At 49.8% G+C, this 22,411-nt stretch overlaps 6 protein-coding genes across 6 annotated transcripts; 3 read left to right on the top strand and 3 right to left on the bottom strand.

Moving 5' to 3' along the window:
• Nucleotides 1-1,032: 1,032 nt before the first annotated feature.
• Nucleotides 1,033-6,523, bottom strand: GIQ15_01268 (neutral trehalase; the record flags this gene model as incomplete). The annotated part of the gene is made up of 9 exons (XM_033548685.1): nucleotides 1,033-1,946; nucleotides 2,019-2,361; nucleotides 2,433-2,588; nucleotides 2,655-2,901; nucleotides 3,544-3,822; nucleotides 4,240-4,266; nucleotides 4,331-6,194; nucleotides 6,261-6,321; nucleotides 6,389-6,523. The coding sequence occupies 9 exons, from the start codon at nucleotides 6,521-6,523 to the stop codon at nucleotides 1,033-1,035; spliced, it is 4,026 nt and encodes a 1,341-aa protein (XP_033409636.1).
• Nucleotides 6,524-6,987: 464 nt separating this feature from the next.
• On the bottom strand, nucleotides 6,988-8,017 carry GIQ15_01269 (rhamnolipids biosynthesis 3-ketoacyl-acyl carrier protein reductase; the record flags this gene model as incomplete). Its single annotated transcript, XM_033548686.1, has 4 exons — nucleotides 6,988-7,207; nucleotides 7,290-7,593; nucleotides 7,669-7,903; nucleotides 7,988-8,017. The coding sequence occupies 4 exons, from the start codon at nucleotides 8,015-8,017 to the stop codon at nucleotides 6,988-6,990; spliced, it is 789 nt and encodes a 262-aa protein (XP_033409637.1).
• A 662-nt stretch (nucleotides 8,018-8,679) lies between these two features.
• On the top strand, nucleotides 8,680-9,639 carry GIQ15_01270 (uncharacterized protein; the record flags this gene model as incomplete). The annotated part of the gene is made up of 1 exon (XM_033548687.1): nucleotides 8,680-9,639. The coding sequence occupies one exon, from the start codon at nucleotides 8,680-8,682 to the stop codon at nucleotides 9,637-9,639; it is 960 nt and encodes a 319-aa protein (XP_033409638.1).
• Nucleotides 9,640-9,745: 106 nt separating this feature from the next.
• On the bottom strand, nucleotides 9,746-10,597 carry GIQ15_01271 (uncharacterized protein; the record flags this gene model as incomplete). Its single annotated transcript, XM_033548688.1, has 2 exons — nucleotides 9,746-10,102; nucleotides 10,190-10,597. The coding sequence occupies 2 exons, from the start codon at nucleotides 10,595-10,597 to the stop codon at nucleotides 9,746-9,748; spliced, it is 765 nt and encodes a 254-aa protein (XP_033409639.1).
• Nucleotides 10,598-11,631: 1,034 nt separating this feature from the next.
• Nucleotides 11,632-13,515, top strand: GIQ15_01272 (MFS multidrug transporter; the record flags this gene model as incomplete). Its single annotated transcript, XM_033548689.1, has 3 exons — nucleotides 11,632-12,019; nucleotides 12,098-13,107; nucleotides 13,198-13,515. 3 exons carry the CDS (start codon nucleotides 11,632-11,634, stop codon nucleotides 13,513-13,515), a joined length of 1,716 nt encoding a protein of 571 aa, XP_033409640.1.
• Nucleotides 13,516-16,867: 3,352 nt separating this feature from the next.
• Nucleotides 16,868-21,233, top strand: GIQ15_01273 (PE repeat family protein; the record flags this gene model as incomplete). Its single annotated transcript, XM_033548690.1, has 4 exons — nucleotides 16,868-17,114; nucleotides 17,219-17,457; nucleotides 18,064-18,403; nucleotides 18,454-21,233. The coding sequence occupies 4 exons, from the start codon at nucleotides 16,868-16,870 to the stop codon at nucleotides 21,231-21,233; spliced, it is 3,606 nt and encodes a 1,201-aa protein (XP_033409641.1).
• Between the last annotated feature and the right edge of the window lie 1,178 nt (nucleotides 21,234-22,411).

Below are 22,411 nucleotides of genomic sequence, written 5' to 3' on the forward strand. Positions count from 1 at the left end.
TATTCAGTTAGAGCGGAGCGGATTTGGCGGGCTTCCGCTAGCATCTAGCGGACTGGTGTGACCAGTTCGTTCTACTTTAGGTCTGAAACGGCCTCATGGCACACACTCGAGAGAACACAGACACAATTATCTCACCAGGCTAAAGACATATCTTCTAGAGAGGTTGGCGGAGATGCGTGAGGTCGTTTACACAACGATGAGCCACCTGGCACGAAGAGGTAGGGTAACTACCTCCCTCGCTCGCATGAAGTACTCCTTGTACCCTTTTTCACGAAATATCCCATGTCCTTCCTCCCCGCATCTACACAATGCCTGTCTCGAAGCTTCGTTCAGCCCTTGCCGTGCCATGCGGCCAATCCACGTTTTACTAGGGCCTATGGTTCTCATACTGGGTGTTCATACGCCACAGGGATGAGAAGAGGGTGCCGGGTAAACGAACTATGCATTCTCGATATCAACTTCTGCCTTTACATGGAGGTCACACAGGCCTCGCCGGTGTAATGGCATTCTATACTAGGTAACTGGATAAACAGTGCCGCCTCTACTTTTATGGCATACGTACAAATGAACCAGGATTTAAAATGATGACGGATTTAGCCGAGTCCAATGAAGTGACCCTACTGAGCCTACCGTGAAGGATGCACTGGAACTAGGATCGTATAATCTCATAAAACAACTAGGGTGTATGCGAGCACTATAGTATGATTGGGGCTTTGAAGCATGTAAGCCTCATATAATTTCCCGTTCGCCCTTGCTAGGCCTTTCATGGTATCGACATGGATTTAGACGGATGCACCCTGACCGTTTGCTGCAAATTTCTACCCCTTAATCCTTGTGATACACATGCAGATGCTTCTTGAGCCTTGTGCCGTCCTTCAACAGCTGTACCCCGCCCGCAGAAACTAGAAGAAATAAGCCGAAAAACAATGCAAAGAGGATTTAGAAAAGAATTAAAAAATTGTTCATTATATAAGTATCTAAGTATCTACAACAGAAGCTCTTCGGACAAGGCCAACTCCCCTATAACCTGATCTACTTGAACTGATCCTCAGTAACACCCTTACCCATGGCACTTGTACTGCTCACACCACCAGTAACCATCTTCAGTAGCTCATCCACGTAGTTTGCGCCACTCCATTTTTGGTGGGTAACTACGTCAACCTTGCTATCCATCTCTGGCTCCTGAACCATCTCTCCGTATGCGCGCATTCCTTGCTTGGCGTATGCCTTGGCAAACTGGTCTGATATTAAGGCTGTAGTGTGTAGACCGGCGAGGGTGATGAACTGCCAGCTATAGCCAAGCTCACCGAGGCGGCGAATGTAGGTCTCTTGCTCATCGCGAGGCATGGCGGTCTTCCAGTTGAAGGAAGGTGAGAGGTTGTATGCCAACTTTTGTTCGGGCCAGACAGCATGTACGCCGTCAGCGAACTCCTTGGCCTGGGCATAATCAGGCAGCTTGCTCTCCATCCAGATTAGGTCAGCGAATGGTCCATATGCAATGGCACGGTTGACGGCGCATTCGCATCCACCCTGGTATCTGTAGAACCCTTCTCTGGTTCGTGGAGATTCCCAGTTCCAGTAGATATCACGACCAGTTAATTCCTTGGCAATAGCACGAGCCTCTGTGTTGCTCTTGCCCTTGACATCACCGAGGAACTTGTCAATGACAGCCTTCTTGTTGGAGATAGAAGAAGTTGCGTTTATTTGATCGATGGCTGCATCTTGGAAGCGTTTGAGCCCGGCTTGGCTGATCCAATCATCCTCGATTTGCTGGAGCTCGGCACCGTTCTTGCCTGCTTGTTCGGCGGCGACCATTAGATCGTTAAGAGGCTTGATATCGGGGTTGGTGGATCCAACGATAAAAGCGTGGTCCCTTGGGTCGATGGTGCTGGTGATTAAGGTTGCGGCTTCAGAATCAGTTCGTGCAATTGCCAGAAGGTCGGTACCTATTATGTCAACAGTATTAGTCGGTTTGTAAATTCAACTGCTTTCTTTTTCTTCCTCCGTGGGTAACTTACCCATAATATCAGCCTGAGCTCGAATGGCAACAAGGCGGTTGATGTGTTCACTGATTGGAACAAGGACTTTTCCAGCCATGTGTCCACACTTCTTCGTTCCAGGGGCTTGATCCTCGATATGAATTCCAGCAGCTCCACGCTCGATGAACAGTTTTGTAAGTTTCATGACAGAGGTAAGACCACCGTGGCCGGTATCGGCATCTGCGATGATGGGTCGGAGATAGTCAATGTTTGGTAGGCTGTTGCGCTGGTCCTTGGGCGCGCGGAGTCGTTCCTCTCTCTGTTTTCGGTCGTGGAATAACTGGGCAAGGAAGAGCTGGTTGACTTTGTTTGGGACAGTATTCTAATTTCACATATGTGTAAGCTCGAGTGCTCGCCTTTTTTGACGTATATGGATATGTGGACTATGCTTACCATTGGGTAATCCGCCAAGTCAGGGGATGGCTCGTCGGTCGACGAAGCCGTCGACGAACTCTGCCATCCAGAAACATAAACGGTATCCAAATATTTCACCATCTGGGTAAGCATGGTTGGCTCGAGGCAGCCATAAGTAAAACTCGCCTCTTTGTTCTTCACACGAGACAGAAAAGTTAGCATGGGCAATCCGAAGCCAAATCAATCTCCTAGGGTCCATACCGCGAATCTACCCTCCAAGATATTCCATAGCTTCTTGCTCTGGGCGTTTGAGGGATAGTCAATCGTCAAAGTACCACGTTTGGCAACTATCTGCTCGGCGGTGAAGGGCCGTTTGGTGTATCGCCACCTCGAGTCCTGCCACCACTTCTTGACTTGCTGGACATCTTGCCAGTATTTCTGTTCCTCTTGTTCAACGTACGCCATGTTTGATGATCTCAAAAGAGTTCCGCGCCAGTGGAAATGGGAACTGGTTTAACAGCAGAATCAAGTCGTCTGAATGGCTATATATAAGATGTATATATTGATAGAGCCAGAAATTATTTGAAGTCAGGAAAGAGGAATCGGAAAGGAGAATAAAGCAGACCCAGGCGGGCACTTTCCTTTAATTTATCTTTCTTTGCTTGTGAGTCAACCAAAAAAATACTTATGAGCTATATATTGGTCGCCAGTTTCCACCGAGGCATAAACGGTTTGCGGGAGCCTCGACGCTTGTCCAGCAACGGCCAGGGTCCGAAGAGCACCATCTTGGAGCGACATTAGGGCAGCCATGCCACTCGGCGAAAAGGGTAGCGGGAAGTCCAGACTCTTCGTAGAATATCCATATTTTTTTTTGGCCTCCGGGAGTTAAAGGCATGTGCGGATATAGGCCATCGAATTTCGATATCGGGGTAACTCCCGCCCCCGTACTCCAAGGAAGCGGTCTCTGCTCTCTTGCCCATGCGTGGCGCAGGTACTCTCGACCATCCAACGGCGTCGAACAGGCCTCGCGGCCGCCATTGAGCGTGGACATCGACATGGTGAGCGTATACAACTGCAAAAGGGATGACGTTCAGGGTTCGCATGTGAGTTCGGCCAGCATCCGAAGCGCCAATCAGGGCGCGCTACTCACATGAAAGGCGCAGGAGCGGCGTCACCTGACATGTAATTCTCCCGGGGATTTTCCAGGCGGAAGCTGGCCGAATCTGGATCGAAGGCGACAGACGAAGGGCGAACGATCTGATAACGCTGGTATGGAAGGGCGAACGATGCCTCGGCTGAGGTTTTGGCAGCTATGGAGTTGGCCAGCGGCTGGTGTTCGTAGGTCGGCTGTCTTCCGGCGCACGTCACAGGGGGCGCGTTCGTCGAGCTGAGCATGATATCAGGCTGATATCCAGGCAAGTCGGTGAAACTGGTGGAGTTGTCAACCGGCAGGTCACTTGGCCATAAGAGACTTCAGAGATAATGTCACAGGGTAGGCAGAGCCAAGTTTGACCAAGACCTGACCTAACTATATAATATACAACATTCCAAGATACGTGGCATACAAGCAGCTTTGTCTGAATATAAAAGGGGAATACATCCCGAAATTATCATTTTATGGGTCTCATCATAAGCATATTAAGCAGGTCCCAAGACCAAGCAATGGAAAAGCAAGTGCTTAACGGTTCAAAAATTAGCAAACCTGGATTCTCGTTCATCGTACCATACATTATTTTCGACCAGCCCTCAGAATTCTACAGCGGTGGTCGCTTCCTTGAAGGTATCATAGGGGGTACATGCACCTAGGGCCCGTCTCATATGTGCATTTAGGAACTGCAGCCCGTACACATAACTTGCATTCACCCATCCGAACCTATATAAGCATGTGTCAGTTGCTTGAAGGTACATACTCTTTAAACAGGGGAGTTGTCACTCACCCTTCCCGCGATACTCCCTTGAAATCAATACCCTGATTGCCATACTCGGCGTCAACCCGGTGGGGGTCAATGGGACGCGTGACGTCGTACTTCTCAACCACCGTTCCGTTGAAATCGACAAAGGCCTTGGTGACCATGTGCAGCCATTTATATGCCAACCCTTCTGCTTCCTCTTCATATCCATATCGTATCAGTCCAGTCCACGCGAGTATCTGCTGCGGTGCCCATCCGTACGGGTAATCCCATTGACGGTTGGGACGGTCTATTCCAATTTTGCCTCTGGATTCTTCCGTTCCTGAGACAAGGCCTCCGTAGGCTTGGAATTTAGGAAGCGCTTTACTAACAAGAAGAGCCGCTTGTCGTGGATTTGCGACTCCTGCCCACATAGCCCAGAAAGTGGTTGCACTTTCATAGCTAGTCATCTCTTCCTTGACCGTATCATAGTCGAAGTACATGCCTTTCTGCTCATTCCACATGTACTTGTCAATTGCCGCCTTTCTTCTTTTCGCGCGACGATCCCATAACGATGAACTTTCAAACTCCCTCGTTTGAGTCTCAGGGGTCCGGAATTCCTGAGGTATGAACAGTTTGTCCTTGAAATGCTCGCGTAGAACACGCGCAATGTCTACCTCATATTTGTAAAGGAGGCAGTTCAGGTCGATCGTTGCTAGGTTAGCACATACCTTTTCGAGGCGATAGGAGGTGTCATGCCCGGATTCCCGTACCGCACGGTCATGCAGGAAATATTCGTCAAGTTCTGCACACTTGATCTCTCCACTGTCATATCCCTTGACGAATTCGTCAAACGTCACTCCATGTTGCTTGGCATACGGCAATAAGATGTGATAGAAGTGGGTTGGCTCTGTCTCAGGTGGGACACCGATGCCAGACGGACGGTATCTAGATAACCCTGTGATTGGGTCTAGTCGTGGCTTGGATACCCAAACGCTGTGGTATTCTTTGATGGCAGCAAGAATAGCCTCCTTGAGGAAATCTGCCGCACCTGGCTGCGTTTTAATTCGGTCATATACCCTCAGCGTCATATCGGTGAGGAAAGGGGGCTGAGAGCGGCATAAGTAGTACGACCGATTGGCATTGAGAATCTTCCCATAATGCTTGATGCAGAAGCAGAAATTCACAACCATAGCCTTGGCTAGTTCCACATGCTCGGTGACTAGTAGACCTAGGGATTCCATGTAGCTATCCCAGCCGTAGAGCTCATTGAAGCGCCCTCCAGGTACGACATATGGAACTCCTCGAAGGTCTTTCTTCCCTGTGTTCGGATCCACGAATTCCTCCATCGCCAGAGCTAGCAATCCTGGTTTGTCGTTCAGGTCCCTCACATACTCTGGCGTGACTTCTCCGGCTGGTAGAATTCGGACATCTAGCCGCAGCTCAGGTCGCGCCTCAGCAATCCTTTTATAGTATTCATACTGCTCCGGAGCCCCGGGTGGTACGTAAATCCGTGGTCTTGGGTCGTCGGTCCAGTCCTTGGGGTCTCTCCCGACAACCTCGATATTGGAGCCGTCGATTCGCCTTGTTAAAGCTTTCCAAAAAGAATTTTGGATTAGACGAGATAGTCGGTTGACAGGGTTCTCGTTCAAGCGTTGCTCGTCAAGTACTATCTGTTTCCTCCCATAATCCTTCGCGATAGTAAGCTCTTGAAGCAAATTCGAGAGCATATAGGTCCCTCGCAGGTCGGATTTTCTGAAACCTGACGATGCTGCAGTGCCCACATGAAGCACCTTGGGGCCAGCATCCTCTATGGTAATCTGCATATTGTTGTCCGTATCTTCCCTCTCGAGGAGGGCCTGCAAAGTCGGTTCCACATCGATGAGGAATTTTCGAGAGTATGTATGTTCATCTAGAGATGCGTTTACTCGTCAGAACTACGGTCACGCCACAAAACGAGATCGAACGAACAACTTACCGTGGCTACCTCTGCGAGCAACTAGGTGGTCGAGGTCTCCGGCATTAAACCTCTTCAAAGTCTGTTGATTATTTTCCCATTACTGAAATGCTCTCCTCATTTCGGAGGAAACAACGAGGATGACTGACCGATGATAGGGCTCGCCTGTGGTGGTTACTCTGCTTCTTTATCCCTCGCTGCTCGCCGTAGTAGATATCCGGATGGGAGAAAGGATCAACACCATCAGAAGAATGCCGCTTATGCTGCCCGCTTGACGTGCTCATTATCCAGTGTAGGTGCAAAGATGGTGCAGCGGCGGCGGTGAGCTCCAAGAAGCCCGAGTACTTATATATCTATGCCAAGCCAGATATGCCGTGTATGACGCTCACCGCAACTGCGCGGTTTGACTATCAGCTCTTCAGCGCAAAGGGTGTTGGTTATTTTGCGGTCGGTGGAGGATGGGTTCTACAACAACTCCAGCATCAACACGCAGCGTCTGTCCCATTGGGCTGCGGATCTTCTCTTCCCCAGAGTTATGACGGCGATGGTCCACACTAGTGGCAAGAACGACACTTATGTCAACTGCTGCACGTGTACATTTACTACTGCTGGTTATGAGATATAGCTAGGATATACATGTCGATGAGATGATGTAGATGAATGTCTGGAGTGCATATCAGCATTTATGAAAGCGTGCATATCGCCGAGAGCAATGAAATACACCCGAAAGAGCAAAGTCGATATACACTCAGATCTTCGACCCAATGACGCTTCCACCATCTACCGTGATTGTAGAACCATTAATATATGCTCCTGCACGGCTACTCAAGAACAGACAGGCGCCGGCAATATCCTGTGGTGTCCCAATGCGGCCGAGAGGAATGCCGGCTTCGATCGACTCTCGGAATTTCTCTAGGGTTGCCTTCATCATCTTGCTCTGGAACGGCCCGCATGCAAGAGTATTCGATCTGCATCACGTATTGTTAGCGAAAGAGAAAAAAAAAGATTCGTGTCCCGAAGTTATCCTGAATGACAAACGGAGGAACGTACGTGATATTTCTCTTTCCTAGGTGGTTTGCTAGAACCCTGCTGAGATGATGAAGTCCAGCTTTACTAGCACTGTATGCAAACGTTTCCAGGGCAGGAACTCGTAGGCCATCAACACTTCCAATATTTATTACTCTTGCCGGGTCCAATTCGCCTGCACCCTTCTCGAGGAAAGGGGTGAGGAGTTGTGTGACGTCGAAAACGCGATGGAGGTTTAGTGTAAGAACTCGGGTCCATGCAGCGGATGGGTATTCGTCATACGGAGCACCCCAGTTAGAACCGGCGTTGTTGACAAGTATGTTGAGCTCTAATAAGAAACCAATCGGTTAGTCTTCATTCGAGGATAAATGGGCAGAGTTGAATTTGGAAGAGATAGACATACTGGACTCCCGTTTCCCAAACTCCTCAGCAAGCTTCTTGCAATCTTCTTCCTTGTATAGATCTGCCCTTATCGCGTACGCCTTGCCCTTGCCAAGGGCATTCAACTCTTCACAAACAGCCTCACAGGTCTTGATATCGCGAGCCGTGATGTATACAGTAGCACCGTTGACAACATAGCCTTCAGAGATCATGCGACCAATTCCTTTAGCGCCACCCGTAACCAGCACGACTTTGCCCTGCAAGTGATTATATATTCATTAGTAACTAGTCCCCATCGTTGCGCATATAGTAAAGAATAGGGAGGGGTTCGTTGGACCAACCTTGACATCAAATAGGGATGCGGCGTCCATTTTGAGAGAAATCTTGAATAGTATTAAAAGAGAATATAGCGAAGGTAAAACAGAATATATTATCTAACTATTAAAGGGTATTAAGGAGATTGAAGGCTGAAGCTGCGTTTCTTTATCCTCTCCATCGAACCGAGTTCCGGTTGTTCTACCAATAAACGATGAACTGCCGAGGCATCTCTATATGCCTTACATAATTTTGCATTGTTTGCACTCGGCTTGTAGCCTGGTAATTGGACTTCGGATATATATATTATTCCGTCTCCAGTACTAGTGTGTAGATAATATAGCGATATCATTGGTTTATAATCATTTAATATGTATTGTTTTGTAATATCCTGAGTCATCAGATTAATAAGCGGTAAATTACCTAAATAGGAAATATATTTGCTTAGTCACCAATACATAGTCACGGGGCCTATATTACTTTCATTATAGATCATGTGATTCGAGAAACCGCTTATCTCATCCAGCTTATCAAAATGTTTTTTTTATCGAAGTGGGCTGTTAATGTCAGCGCATGAAACTAGATTGAGATCAGTGTCAGGCATCTTTTACCCCTGGAGCAAACCGCGATTATATTGCGACGGTGTTTGCAGAGCCTTTATTTAGGGCAATTCCAGTGTATACCTTAATCTACCTTGTCCGCAGCTAGACAGTTTAGGATGGAGGAACTACAAGCTCGTCACAGGAAGGAGCAAAAGGAGCTTCAAGCGCGAATTACGCAAAAGAAGAAATCAGCAACAAAGAAAACGCGCAAGGGCGTCAATGATGAGTGTGAAAGCTTACAGAGGCAACTTCTGGATAAACAGCAAGGAGAAATATCCCGACTTAATGGCGAGGTAGACGCTGGCGATGTGGAGGCAATGAATCAGATGAATGACTTAAGCATCGAGGAAAATAACCATGACGAGAAAAAAGGGGAAATACACGTCAATGAAAAAACAATTTACTCTGTCCCCATGATGAATAACTCGAGCACACACGAGACGACCAGCGCATCAGAAGGAGGACCTGGCCCAAAACGGGGTAATCGCCAGAAAGCCCGTTTAGCTCGCCGTGCAGCTGAGCGTGAGGCAGAGATTAATAATGCTGCAGACGAAGCAGCTAATCAGACCGATTACCGCGCCAACGAGCGCAAGGCCATGGACGAAGCCTTTGCCAGTCTCAAGTTAAAGGAACGGGACATTGCGGCCGATGGCCACTGTTTATATTCTGCCGTGGCATGGCAATTGGCAGAGAATGGCTTAAATCTGCATCCAGAGCAGGGAGAACTTATGTCAGCTGATTCGGTAAAGAATGATGGATACAAACTTGTTCGAGCTACGACAGCTGATTTTATCCTGGCTAATGCGGATGATTTTGCACCATTCCTGGAGGAGCCAATACAAGAGTATGTTCGAAAAATAAGATCGACAGCAGAGTGGGGAGGTCAACTGGAATTACAGGCTATTGCGCGCGCATACAAAGTACGGATAAATGTCATTCAGGGAGAGGGACGTATCGAAAAATTCCAATCAGACGGTGAAGGAGACGAGAGCCAGACCAAGAATATATGGCTAGCTTATTACAAACACACATATGGGCTTGGGGAACATTATAACGCCTTGTATAATATCCCTTGAGTGCGTTCGGTGAGGCAGCAACGCAGTATGCTATCACATACCCTCACAGCAGGAATGATATGTACACAAGTTGAACAACTGACTGTGCTACCATGGCCTCTGGCTTCTACTGGTGGCGCCAAATCGAGACATAATCCATAACGTTACCATCCGCGTCCTTGCCAGGCTCGTGAGTACGCTCTGGATGCCAGTGTGCAACCCGTGTAAGACCTTTTTCATTGACTTTCTCGCGTGTGCCGGCCTCGATATTGCCTTTGTCGTCATAGGGTATATCTTCACCAGGATGGCTAAGATGCTCTACATACGCCGTTGGTATGGAGGCAAACGGTGGGCCTCCCAGAGCAGGATCCTTCATAGTTGGAAACTCGAGACATATGAGATGGCCTCGCGGGGATGGTGCTAGAAGCTGTGTATGCCGAAGAGCCCATCCGGGGCGCAAGGAAGGGTTTAGAGCACAGAAGAACTGTTACCATGCGCAGGGATTAAAGAGCATCATTCGATGTTAGTCACCTTCCAAGACGGACTGATCGTTATGCAGAACAGGGCTTACAGTATAGTCATAAATCAGATCGAAACACCCTTCCTCCAAACCAGCATTTTTAAGCCACTCGTCTTTAAACAAATCTCCTTGCAGGAAAACCACTTTACCACTCCCAACATCTGGATCTCTTGGCTTCACCGAGTCCCCATATTTCTCTGCTTCCTTCTGGCACGCTTCTAAGGCTGTAGTGCTATATTCCAAGCCATATGCATCATATCCAAAGGATGCGAGTAGGAAACAGTCCACGCCCCTACCACATCCAGGAACAAGAGCCTTTTTACGTTGCTTCCCCTTGCCCTCTGTGCTCGAAACGGCACTCCCCAAGATGTCAGACTTTTGCACCAGGGTATCCTCTAATGCTGGATTGTGTGTCCCTCTATCCCAGGGAGTCTGTTCTTCTTTCCATAGGTCTCCCATACTTCGATTGGACGTTTGTCTTTGAGGTTGGTAAAGCGTTCACTCAATCCTGGCGCTAGATTCGACATAGTGAGGGCGTTTTGAACATATAATATGGGTTTATATCAAGCGTCTTTGGTATTTTGGATAATGGTTTGCCTGCAATACTGCAGGTGGGGGTTACTTAAAAGACGAAACGCCACGCTTAGTAATTATATCGCTTAGTCATATACAAATCACAGGCGCAATATAATTGGCCAAATTCTATCCCACCCCTCGGCAAATACGGCATCCTTAACGCCGAAGGGCCGTGCCTCCGTAATCCCATTTTGCCGGACTCCCGCGGCACATTTTGGCTGGAGGATCACGCACCGCTGTCGCATCCAGGAGCAGGAGCAATTACGTATCGCCAAAATACCGTGGTTTGCTGGTGGTATAATTGTCAGTACGATATAACGCCGTTCTATCCGCGCGCTCAAGTTGAAGGAGACAATTGATATTCAGCCTTCGGTGGCCCGAGGTTGAATCTACGACACCCCGGCTATCTCAGACGCTCTAGGGCCAGAAATGTTAGAGCAAACGGGAGCCACACGAGGGAAGTGGATATGTCCACCAGGTGTTATTATTCCCCCCCTACCAGGGTTGTCCGGATCCATGCCTAGCTCAGGCCAGTTTTTCTCTCTTTTATGCAGGCTCGTCGCCACTTCGACTCCTTTGAACGCTGCTATTCTCCATCAAAGAAGGCGGGAAGAATGCCACGTTCTGACCTGGATTGCCCACATATTTTTCCGACATCTCGGTATCGCTATTGAAGAGATATCAAAATTTTTTCTCCTATTCCGATAAAGAATAATATACCCTGCAGATACTCGGCTGGGGTGGGAGATGGAGCTACACCACAAGTGAACACCACAAGTGAAAGCTCGCTGTCTTATACATATATACAAGATATTGACATATGATGTTGCATCACCAAGGTGTGGCATCATACTATACCGATCATACCAAAAACTCACTTCCTAAAGAGCTCATTCGGGAAACAGTTATAGGACCAAATGGCAGCTGAAAAACAGGATCCAACGGGGTGTTCGTCCCAGATGGACCCTACTCCAGAGGGCTCTACACAGCCATCTATAGCAACGATTCCTGATACTAAGAAATTTGCGCCTGTGGCCTCGGAGAAGGAGAGCCAAACGACCATTGAAGCCGCCGAACAAGAAGGACCAACGGACCCGGAAGCAGCTATTCAATTAACAAGAACAAATTCATATATACCACCGGTTATCGTGCCAAGAGGGAAACGGCGAGGCCTATTCGGGTCATTGACTCTTCTAGCTGAGGTTGAAAACCCAAAACTCTACAACCGGAAAGCAAAATGGTTTATAACATTTGTGGTCGCAATCGCAGCCGCGGCTGCTCCCATGGGCAGTGCCATATTTCTGCGTAAGTTGTGAACCCGTTTTGACCTAAGATATCTTCTGCCTTCCCGTTCGGAACGCTAATGTAAACTTACTTCAACAGCTGGGCTTAGCGAAGTAGCGAACACCTTTAACACGACAGCAACAGTTACCAATCTCTCTGTCGCTCTGTACATGTTGAGCATATCCATATTCCCTCTGTGGTGGTCATCGTTTAGTGAAAGGCTAGGCCGTCGCTCGATCTATCTTGCTTCATTTGCTCTATTCACGCTATGGAGTATCCTATCGGCTATTTCTGTCTCTATCACGATGTTAATTATCATGCGTGTACTTGCAGGTGGGGCTGCGGCATCAGTCCAAGCAGTAGGCGCCGGAACCATTGCAGACATCTGGGACCCAGTTGATCGAGGACGGGCGATGGGGATTTTTTATCTTGGTCCCCTCTGCGGTCCTCTGATAGCACCTATTCTTGGTGGTATATTTACACAGGCCTGGGGTTGGAGAAGTACACAGTGGTTCCTTACAATCTATGGAGGCCTGGTACTGGTATTCATATTATTCGCATTGCCAGAAACCCTAGCGATTCGGAAACCTCTACCCCCTGCGGAGCCGGAAACTCAGGAGTCGGCGGCCGAACGCACCCTTAGCCGAGTATCTTCCCGCCAAGTTGTGCAACAAACGACGAGATTGCTGAATATATTCAAAATCGTCATCATTGACCCTCTAAAAATTATCCTCTACATTCGGTTCCCGGCTGTTGCTCTAACTGTGTACTATGCCAGTATTGCCTTTGGCTGCTTATATGTCATGAACATCAGTATTGAGGTTACTTTCAGCAGAGATCCGTATAACTTCTCCACTCTAATTGTAGGGTTACTCTATGTTCCTAGCGCGTTAGGCTATATTGTTGCCAGCCTCGGCGGAGGCCCATGGATGGATTCGATAATGAAGCGGGAGGCAAGACGTGCCAATCGTGTGGATGCCAATGGCAGGTATATCTTTATACCGGAAGATCGAATGCGTGAGAACGCATGGTTGGGAGCTCTCATTTTCCCCTCTGCATTGATTTGGTACGGCTGGACATCAGAGAATGGGGTACACTGGTTTCCTACCGTAAGTTGAGCTCCATACACTTCCATAATAACCTCCCAATACCCACCAATATGCTTGTGAAAATGTTTTCTAACATTATAACCATTACAGATATTGGCAAACTTCTTCTTTGGCCTAGGGTCAATGATAATTTTCAGCATGTCAACAACGATGTTAACTGAATTCATGCCTAACCGTTCTTCAGCCGGGGTGGCTTTGAACAATTTTATGCGCAATATAGCCTCCTGCGTTGGAGGTATCGTTGCAGCTCCCATAATCGACGCTATCGGGAACGGATGGCTGTTTACCATTCTCGGCCTTGTCTGTTTTGCTAGTTGCATTTGCATATGGGCTATGAAACGATTTGGGCCGCGATGGAGAGTCACCATGGATGAGCAGCTGAAGAAGGAGAACGAAAGACATAGATGATCCTCCCATGTCTTAGATGGGCGTTTGGTTGAAGGTTCTGTTCAATCTATTTTTCTCGGAGGTCTAGTCCGGTCACAGGCCACGACTTGGAAAGGAAATACTTATGTTATAATTTATTGACGTTCTCGGTTCAATTGCATTTGCAACTATATATAGGTATTTTTATGAGTGATATTTGTGGTATCTTTTGGAATATACGGACATATTTACCATTGAACATAATTTGTAATATGCCATATGCAAATACCTTAGTACAACGATGTACCCGATCCCTTTTTCAAATGTTGGTTCCCAAATAAACTATCAGATGAATAGACACGAGATCCTGCCTGGCCCACCGCGCAACTGCTGATAGGTATGTGTCGGGCAGAATTTTACCCCTATTTTGACCTGAGTAGCTCAGCTGAGCCGCTAGAACATTCTATCTGCATTTCAGCTCCATGCCTATATATCGTGGCACTCACTGTTTTGACCACAGCTCTGACTCACTATTAAATGCAGACTCGAACAGTTGGAGGAACAATTTTATTCAGGCGGTTACTTCATCAGATACGTGGTCGTGGCCCTTAAGATAGTTCATTATACATAATGTCTGGCTGCATCTTCAGCCTCGGTTGGGCAGGAGCTCGCAAGACACTCTCCTTGCCACTATCAAATGTAGGGGCGCGAGACGATATCGAGGTTCACACGTAGTTGTCACCAGCTGTAGATGTGTGTGCATCTACATTGATGCATGAGATATGTAAAGACAATAACTACTAGTATTCGAAGGTTCAAGAATCCCCATTTGACTTCCTACAGGGCAGCGCCTCGTATAAGTCATTCCGACTAGTGCAGTATGGAGGAATCTGTTGGGGAAACAGATGTGCACCTATGAGAATGACGATTCTAATATGGGTTCTCCGGTGAAACTGCACCCGACGCGAAAATCAGGAGTTGAGGGGAAGCTTTTTCCCTTCTCCCCACCCATCCCAATCACTCACTGGGATTATGATATCGTTCCCCAAACGGGCTATCCTAACCTTACTCTGCTTGCATCACACCCCGGATAGCGGGGTGACAGCCTTCGCCCCCGCCCATAGAATCATATTAATACTACTCATATAAACCGGGGTTTAAACAGTTAACCGCGGAAAGCGATTTAGAGATTCGGGGATGGTGTGTACTCGATAATGGAGGGGTATATAGATGAAGAGGCGGGGTTACACCATGGCTGCATACCTCAGGGGAAAGGCAGTCGCACTTGAATGCTCCGTATTGGCACGTTGATCGTGACAAGGACTTTGTTTTGCACGAAAAGTATCCGGGGAGCCCGATTCAACTGGGTGAAGCAGCTGTTTTCGTTGGCAACGCAGCCCTTTGGCCACTGGGCCTATCGCCACCAGGCCAAAAAAAGAGAGGGTGATAGTCTCACGGTGAGACGCAGGAGGCGGCCCTATGCATTTGAAAGAACGAACTCATGTACACTAGGAATACCCGGCAGCTACTGCCCGGTTACTGGGCAGGCACGACCTCACGACCTCCTTGGCCAGTTGCGTCAGCTTCACAGCTGCTGGGGGTTCCGTCACCGAGTATCTGACTTGTACTGGCGAAAGGTCACCACGTATCGCCCTCGACTGCGCTGGCCGTGACTTGCAACCGGCAACATCTGATAACTCGCATCAGACTTGATACCACGACGTTTAAAGTTACCAACTGGGCGGGCAACACTGGATCTCGTGAGGCAGCCAATCAGGGGCCGACCTTGAAACCGCCAGCCAATGAAAGACGCAGAACCGCTTAGTCATTAGGGCTAAAGTCGGGCCGATCCGCGACTAAGCCTAAATGGGGCGTTTTGCTTGCTTATTTCATCCTCGCCTCGTTATTTCGTCCCGTCCTGGCCCATCGACGGGCTTCCTGGTTTGATCTCGCTCTGGATCTGGAGCTCGTTTCCTTAGGCTTCATCTGCATCAAACCCAATGAATCAGAAACAGGTCGAAACAGGACAGCGGAAAGCGAGCGACACGCCTGCCTCTTGGCCGCTCTCGTGACCTCCCGGATCGACTGGGTGCTCGGTGTTCGCACCACTATTCATGCTGCATCTCGCATCTGCTTCGGCCACTCACGACTTAACCACTGCCTGCGGCCTCCGAGAGTGTATCTATCCTTCTAGAGGTGTTACCCAAACGGCCAGAAACCTTACACGCTTGGTAAATCGCGGTGATCTGAGACTGTCTGGTCCTTGACCAACCGCTGGCCTCAGGCATGCTCCACAATGCTGCAAGTGCCTGTCGGCCAGGCGGCCAATTGCGGGACATTGGGCACAAAATGATGCTATCTTCGGAATTCCTTCCGGTCAGTGGAAGACTCCTGGCTTCCACACCTCTTCTTCGCTCAAATGGTCGCTCGTAGTAGGATTTTCTAGCTAAGTTGCTGCAATTGGCTCGGGTTTGTTTACTTTCCATCTGCTCCGTATCTGTTTTACCGTCTGACCCGCCGGGATGCATGGTCTGCATTTCCCCTGGACCAGAACATAGACGGTTTTTACACTTCCTTCGCTCTCCCAGGATACGCTCGGCGCTTTCCCTGTATGCCTCCAGTCACCTTTCATTAACATGCTGCACGATGACATTAAATTGCAAAACAGCAGGTCAACCCTTGTTTTCCATACGGTGGCCGCTTTCCGCAAGCCTTAGTAGGGCGTGCATCCAGTGCTGCCCGCAAGTCCATCATAAAAGACCCATAGGGCCGTGAGACGTGGCCCCAATGGCACCGGACTCTCGCATGGCTGGTTGGTAAATCTCCAGTTACCAAAGAAACTATCGTTTCTATTCTCAATAATGGCCGTTGCCTACATGTGGCCCCGTCGATGACTATTGTTTTGATACGCCTAAACAACAGATGAGGTTATCGGGCACATGCTTTGCTGTGTCATGGGAAGCTAGTAATTAAATAACTTGTTATAATTTGTCTCGTCCGACGTGCTTCTATTTTGCTCAACCACGCTTCCGTTTTATCCCCTCTCCTCCAATCTTACCCCAAAGTTCCTCAAGCTCACCTTACATCCTGGACCGCCAGTCACCTTTCTGACGGACCCCAATCCACCGCCGAACTGCCGAGACCTGCCACACCACGTCTCGCAAATAGACCTCTCATATCACTACCCTTCTCTCTCTATATCTCCTCAACCTTTTTCTACTCTTCACACCCCCACCTAGCTACCGCTTATACTTGATCATGGCAAAGAAAAAGAAGGGGAAGAGAGTAGCTACCAATCGACTGCCTGCCAATTCGGTCCTGCCCGGCACTGACAACGGGAGTAGCACCAACCTACCTGAGGGTGACGGCTCGCCGTCATCTGCTCTCCCTGAAAATGTCGAACACAAGCTATCAGTATGCTTCACTTCCTCCGCTTAAATATCAAACCTATGATTGGAATACTGGTCAATTTTCGGATTGTCCTATATCGTCTTTATATTCTTCCCCACCTTCAGATGACGGCAATGGTGAACCTACCGCTGACGCAGAGCCAAACAAGGACGCCACCCCTGATCAGCCATCAGAAGAGGCACCGGCAGCGGATACTGATGCCCCCAAGGATGCATCAGAAACACCTGCAGGTATGTTGGCCATGCACTCACCGGCTTTAACTAGAACTTGAACTAGACTTGATATCAGCCACCTACTATATCATGACGAGGCAAAGATATTAACGGTTTGATAGATCCACCACCGGATGAGGCGCTTCAAGCACCTGAGGCTTCACCAGAGGAACCTCCTGCTGCCGATGGTGAGTCTGAACCAGTAAAGGCCGAAGCACCGGCAGAAGAGGCATCGGTTGAGCCAGAGAAGCCAGCTGAAGAAGAGAAGCCAGCTGAAGAAGAGAAGCCAGTTAAGGAAGAGAAACCAGTTGAGGAGGAGAAGCCAGCTGAGGAGGAGAAGCCAGTCGAGGAGGAGAAGGTGGTTGAAGAAGAAACACCGGCATCAGAAGAGACTCCGACACCAGAAGAAGCACCAGCAGCTGAGGAGGTCCCGGCAGTTGAAGAGTCACCGACAGAGGAAGAGGCACCAGTAGCTGAAGGGGCCCCGACAGCGGAAGTGGTACCAGCAGCAGCTGAGGAGGCCCCGGTAGCAGCTGAAGAAGCACCGGCAGAAGCTGAAGGGGCCCCGGCAGCGGAAGTGGTACCAGCAGCAGCTGAGGAGGCCCCGGTAGCAGCGGAAGTGGTACCAGCAGAAGTTGAAGAGTCACCGACAGAGGAAGAGGCACCAGCAGCTGAAGGGGCCCCGGCAGCGGAAGTGGTACCAGCAGCAGCTGAGGAGGCCCCGGTAGCAGCGGAAGTGGTACCAGCAGAAGTTGAAGAGTCACCGACAGAGGAAGAGGCACCAGCAGCTGAAGGGGCCCCGGCAGCGGAAGTGGTACCAGCAGCAGCTGAGGAGGCCCCGGTAGCAGCTGAAGAAGCACCAGCAGAAGCTGAAGAGGCACCGGCAGCAGCGGAGGGGGCATCAGCAGCGGAAGAAGATGTACCGACACCAGAAGAAGCACCAGCACCAGAAGAGGCGCTGGTACAGGCGGAAGAGCCAGACGGGGAGAAGCCAGCCGAAGAGGAGACACCTGCTGAAGATGAGCAGCCCGTGGAGGAAGAGAAGGCTGTCGAAGAAGAGGCATCGGTAGAAGAAGCTCTGCAAGAGGAAACTCCTGCTGCTGAAGGCGAACCTGAAGTGCCGACAGAAGAGGAGCTAGTAGAAGAAGAGAAGCCGGCAGAAACCACAGAGCCAGAGCCCCCGGTGGACGACACGCCTGCCGAGGAGGCCCAAGAACCCCTCGAAAGCAAAGATGACCAAGAAGAGGCTACGGAAGAGCCACCCGTGGTGGAAACGTCGCCTGCTTCTGAGGATGCGCCAGCCGAAGGTGAAGATATAATCCCCCCAATCTACATGTCAACATGCTGACTAACACAGACGATTCCTCCTTTCCAGATGTTGATCCAGCTGCCGAAGTTGATAAAGTAGAGGCTGAGAAAGAAGCTGAAAAAGAAGAAGCCTCCCAGAGAGAGGATGATGTCACGGTAGGAGACGAAGTTCTCGATTCATGGGATATCGAGGGTGAAGAAGAGTTAGAAGAAAAGATACCCGAGGAAGAATCTAAGCAGACTGCTGAGGACGACAAAGTTACTGAAGAGCCAGCAGCAGATGAGCCTTCAGACCCCCCGCCTGCGGAAGATACCTCTGAGCCAAAGGAGGAGGAAAAGGAAGAGACACCTGAAGAGCCAGCTCCTGAAGAACCCGCTGAGGCGGTAGCCGAAACGGTAGCACCTGAACAGCCAGCGGAGGAAGAAGTAGCTGCCGAAGCACCCGCCACCGAAGAGCCTGTCACCGAAGAACCTGCCGCTGAAGAACCTGCCGCTGAAGAACCTGCCGCTGAAGAGCCTGCCGCTGAAGAGCCTGCCGCTGAAGAGCCTGTCGCTGAAGAGCCTGTCGCTGAAGAGCCTGCCGCTGAAGAGCCTGCCGCTGAAGAGCCTGTCGCTGAAGAGCCTGTCGCTGAAGAGCCTGTCACTGAGGAACCTGTTACTAAAGAGCCTATCACCGAGGAACCTACCGCTGAAGAGCCTGCCGCCGAAGAGCCTGTCACTGAGGAACCTGTCACTAAAGAGCCTATCACCGAGGAACCTACCGCTGAAGAGCCTGTCGCTGAAGAGCCTGTCACCAAAGAGCCTGTCACCGAGGAACCTGCCGCTGAAGAGCCTGTCGCTGAAGAGCCTGCCGCCAAAGAGCCTGTTATTGAGGAACCTGCCGCCGAAGAGCCTGTTACCGAGGAACCTGCCGCCGAAGAGCCTGTCGCTGAAGAGCCTGCCGCCGAAGAGCCTGCCGCCGAAGAGCCACCCGCTGAAGTTACTGCCGAAGAGCCAGCTGTCGAGGAACCCTCACCCACAGAACCGGCAGCCGAAGAGGTTGCTATCGAGGAGAAGGTAGTGGAAGAAGCCACTCCAGAAGAATCCCCGGAGGAGGTCCCAGCAGAGCCCACAGCGCAGGAAATCCCCCCGAAGGAAGAGGCCGCCCCTGAGGAACCAGTTGCTGAGGTAGCCGCAGAAGAAGCAGCACCAGCACCAGAGGAGGCCCCTGCTGAAGCAGCCACCGAAGAAGTAACCGAAAAGCCCCAGGACGAACCAACCCCAGTTGAGGCTGTCACGGAGGCCCCTGCCGAGAAGGCCATCATAGAGCCTGTACCAGTAGAGGAAGCTCCCGCCGAACCACCAGCACTGCCAGTTGAAGAGCCGAAGGCGGCTGAGGAGCCTGCACCCGAACCTGCGCCTGTCGTTGAAAAGAAGGTCGCTGAGGAAGTTACAGAAGCGCCCGTTCCCGTGGCCACAGAGGCTGCTCCTGTAGAGAAGACCCCAGTTCCAGAACCAGCTGCTGAAGAGCCCGTCGCGGCAGTAGAGGAGGCCACTAAAGATATTGCAGAGGCTGCCCCTGTTGCCCCTGTTGCTGTTGAAGCCGTCCCGGAAGCGGCAGCAAAGACCGAATCGCGATCTAAAGAACGATCTGGAGAAAGGAAGCACCGAAAACGCCGAAAGTCGACAGCTGGAGAAGAGCCACGCCCTTCGAAGAGCTCGAGTGAGAAAAGGCCTAGCTCAAGCGAGAAAAGGTCCAGCTCAAGTGAGAAAAAACTCAGCTCAAGCGATAAAAAACCCAGCTCGAGCGATAAAAAGCCCAGCTCAGGCGATAAAAAGCCTAGCTCAGGCGAGAAAAAGCCCAGCTCTCGTCGACTAAAGCCCGAACCAGAGCATGATTCTTCTCCACCAGCTGAGGCGAAAGGTGAACCAAGACACAGAAGTAGTAGACCAAGACCACGACCAAACGAAACAGAAAAAGAACGTGCCGAAAGACGGAGGAGGAGAGAAGCTCGAAGAGCCGAAGCAGAACGCTCCAAGGAATCGGGGAGCCCCAAGGAGGCACCGCCCAAGGAAGAGCGTCCTCACGAGCCCCCGAAGCGACCTCTCTCTCGTCGGTTGTCACTATCAGGCCGTGATAGACCTAACCTGGCCCCAAAGGCCGCTGGCCCAAGCCATAACCCAATATCTGCCCTTGCTGCGAAACCCCTTGCCTTGTTCAGGTTAATTACATCTGGATCTTCAACTGCCAATCAACCAGTTATGCGAGTAAATGAGCGTGCTCTCGCCTCTTCTCCAGTTCCTCCAGTCAAACGGCCTTCACCCCCAAACACATCTGGCTCGTCCACTCACTCTCAATCGAATTCCGGCTCCCGTACCCACTCCGACAGACGTCGAGAAAGGAGATCAGCCAACGCCGAAGAGGTGAAGGAACGGGCAAGAAGGACTACAGCCAGGGGCGAAGAAAACAAACAGCGTGAACGAAAGTCACCCAAAATCGACGAAAGCCAGGAGCAAGTAAAGCCTCCCAAGACGGAAGCAGCCAAACCCCGGGAACGAAGGCTAAGCAGGGGTGAAGAAGGCAAAGATCGAGAGCGAAAGTCTAGCAAGCGTGAGGAAGCCAAAGAGAAGGACCCTGAGAAGGAGAAGGAGAAAGAGCACCGCGAGCAACGACGAGAGCGCCGACGCTCGATGAAACCCGAACCCCCTGCAGAGAAACAGGTTACGAAGGAGGATCCTCCGCCAGAGCGTCTTCGTCGACGTCGTTCAAGCCTATACAAAAACCGTGAAGATGCTCCGATTAGCATGAGCTTCAGGGAGAAACTCCGGCATGTCCTGACGGCGGCATGATATGCGTATTTACGACTTGTATGATTGTCCATGTCATGATCTATCCTTATTCGACCTTTACCAAACCCCTTTATCACCTATCCATTAGCCCGTCACTTTCTCTCTTTTCTCTTCCTATTTTTAATATTTTTCTTGTCCTTTGGTTTTGTTCATGCATCCTGCGAGCGTTTTAACGAATGATTTGTGCTTCCTACTGCATATCACGAACATCACTGTTGGAATAAGGGAATGGTGCATTTGTTATGGACGGAATTTCCTATCTTCATTTCTCTATATTCTTATACTTGTCTTTGGATTTCGCAATCCGTCTTTGAATCTCGTGTTTCCTCTTCGCTGCCTGTATGATCATAGTCTTATAATAGCCCCTACCAAATTGTCGCCAACTTATCCTGATGAATGAATGAATGATTATGCCCTGTTGATCAACCGCATCCCCGCGTAGCTTTAAGATATACTCGTGCCTCCGCGCTACCAACCTGCCTGTTGGTGCGCCCCAGCGTAACGATAATATCAGCGCAACGATAATTTTAACCAAAGCATCAACTTATTAAATTCATCCACACCCAACTATGCACTATATAGTGTTATTTTGGTTGCCTTCGAGATAGTTAATCGTATCTCTATCTTCGTTATATATAATACCAAACTCTTGATGCCAAGTTGGCCGATCTGCTTGGTGTTTTTGGACCAGCTGCTCCTCTGCCTTCTTCCGCTTTGCCCACTCCTTTTTTGCCTCCTCTGCCTTTACGGACTTCAATATGTCGATTGGCATCCTTTACCCGTAAGGGGCCACCTACGTTCACCCTGCGACGTGTCCTTGGAGCCTTATATCGCTTGGTTGTTCGTAAAAAGTCATCGAGATCTGCCCCCCGTTGAGCACTGAGTTCCGCCTAGACAAGACTTCCTGTAAATATCTTTTGTAGCTGGCTATTGAGACGAGGAGATATCGAATCCAACTCATTTTGGACATCATCTAGACTCCTTTTTGCCTTGGTAATACAGTCCCGGAGTCGCCGTACTGTCTTCGGTGATGATAGTTGAGATGACGGGGCCTCTGGAGAAGCATCTCCATCGAACATTTGAAGCTCTGGTGTCGGACTAAGCCTCTTCTGTAAAGGCTCAAGGACTTTATTAGGATTCCATGGAATGATGCCTCTATCTGCAAAAGAGTGGATGAT

The sequence above is a fragment of the Arthroderma uncinatum genome (assembly GCF_011692745.1).
Source record: "Arthroderma uncinatum strain CBS 119779 chromosome Unknown scaffold1, whole genome shotgun sequence".
NCBI classification, from domain to species: Eukaryota; Fungi; Ascomycota; class Eurotiomycetes; order Onygenales; family Arthrodermataceae; genus Arthroderma; species Arthroderma uncinatum.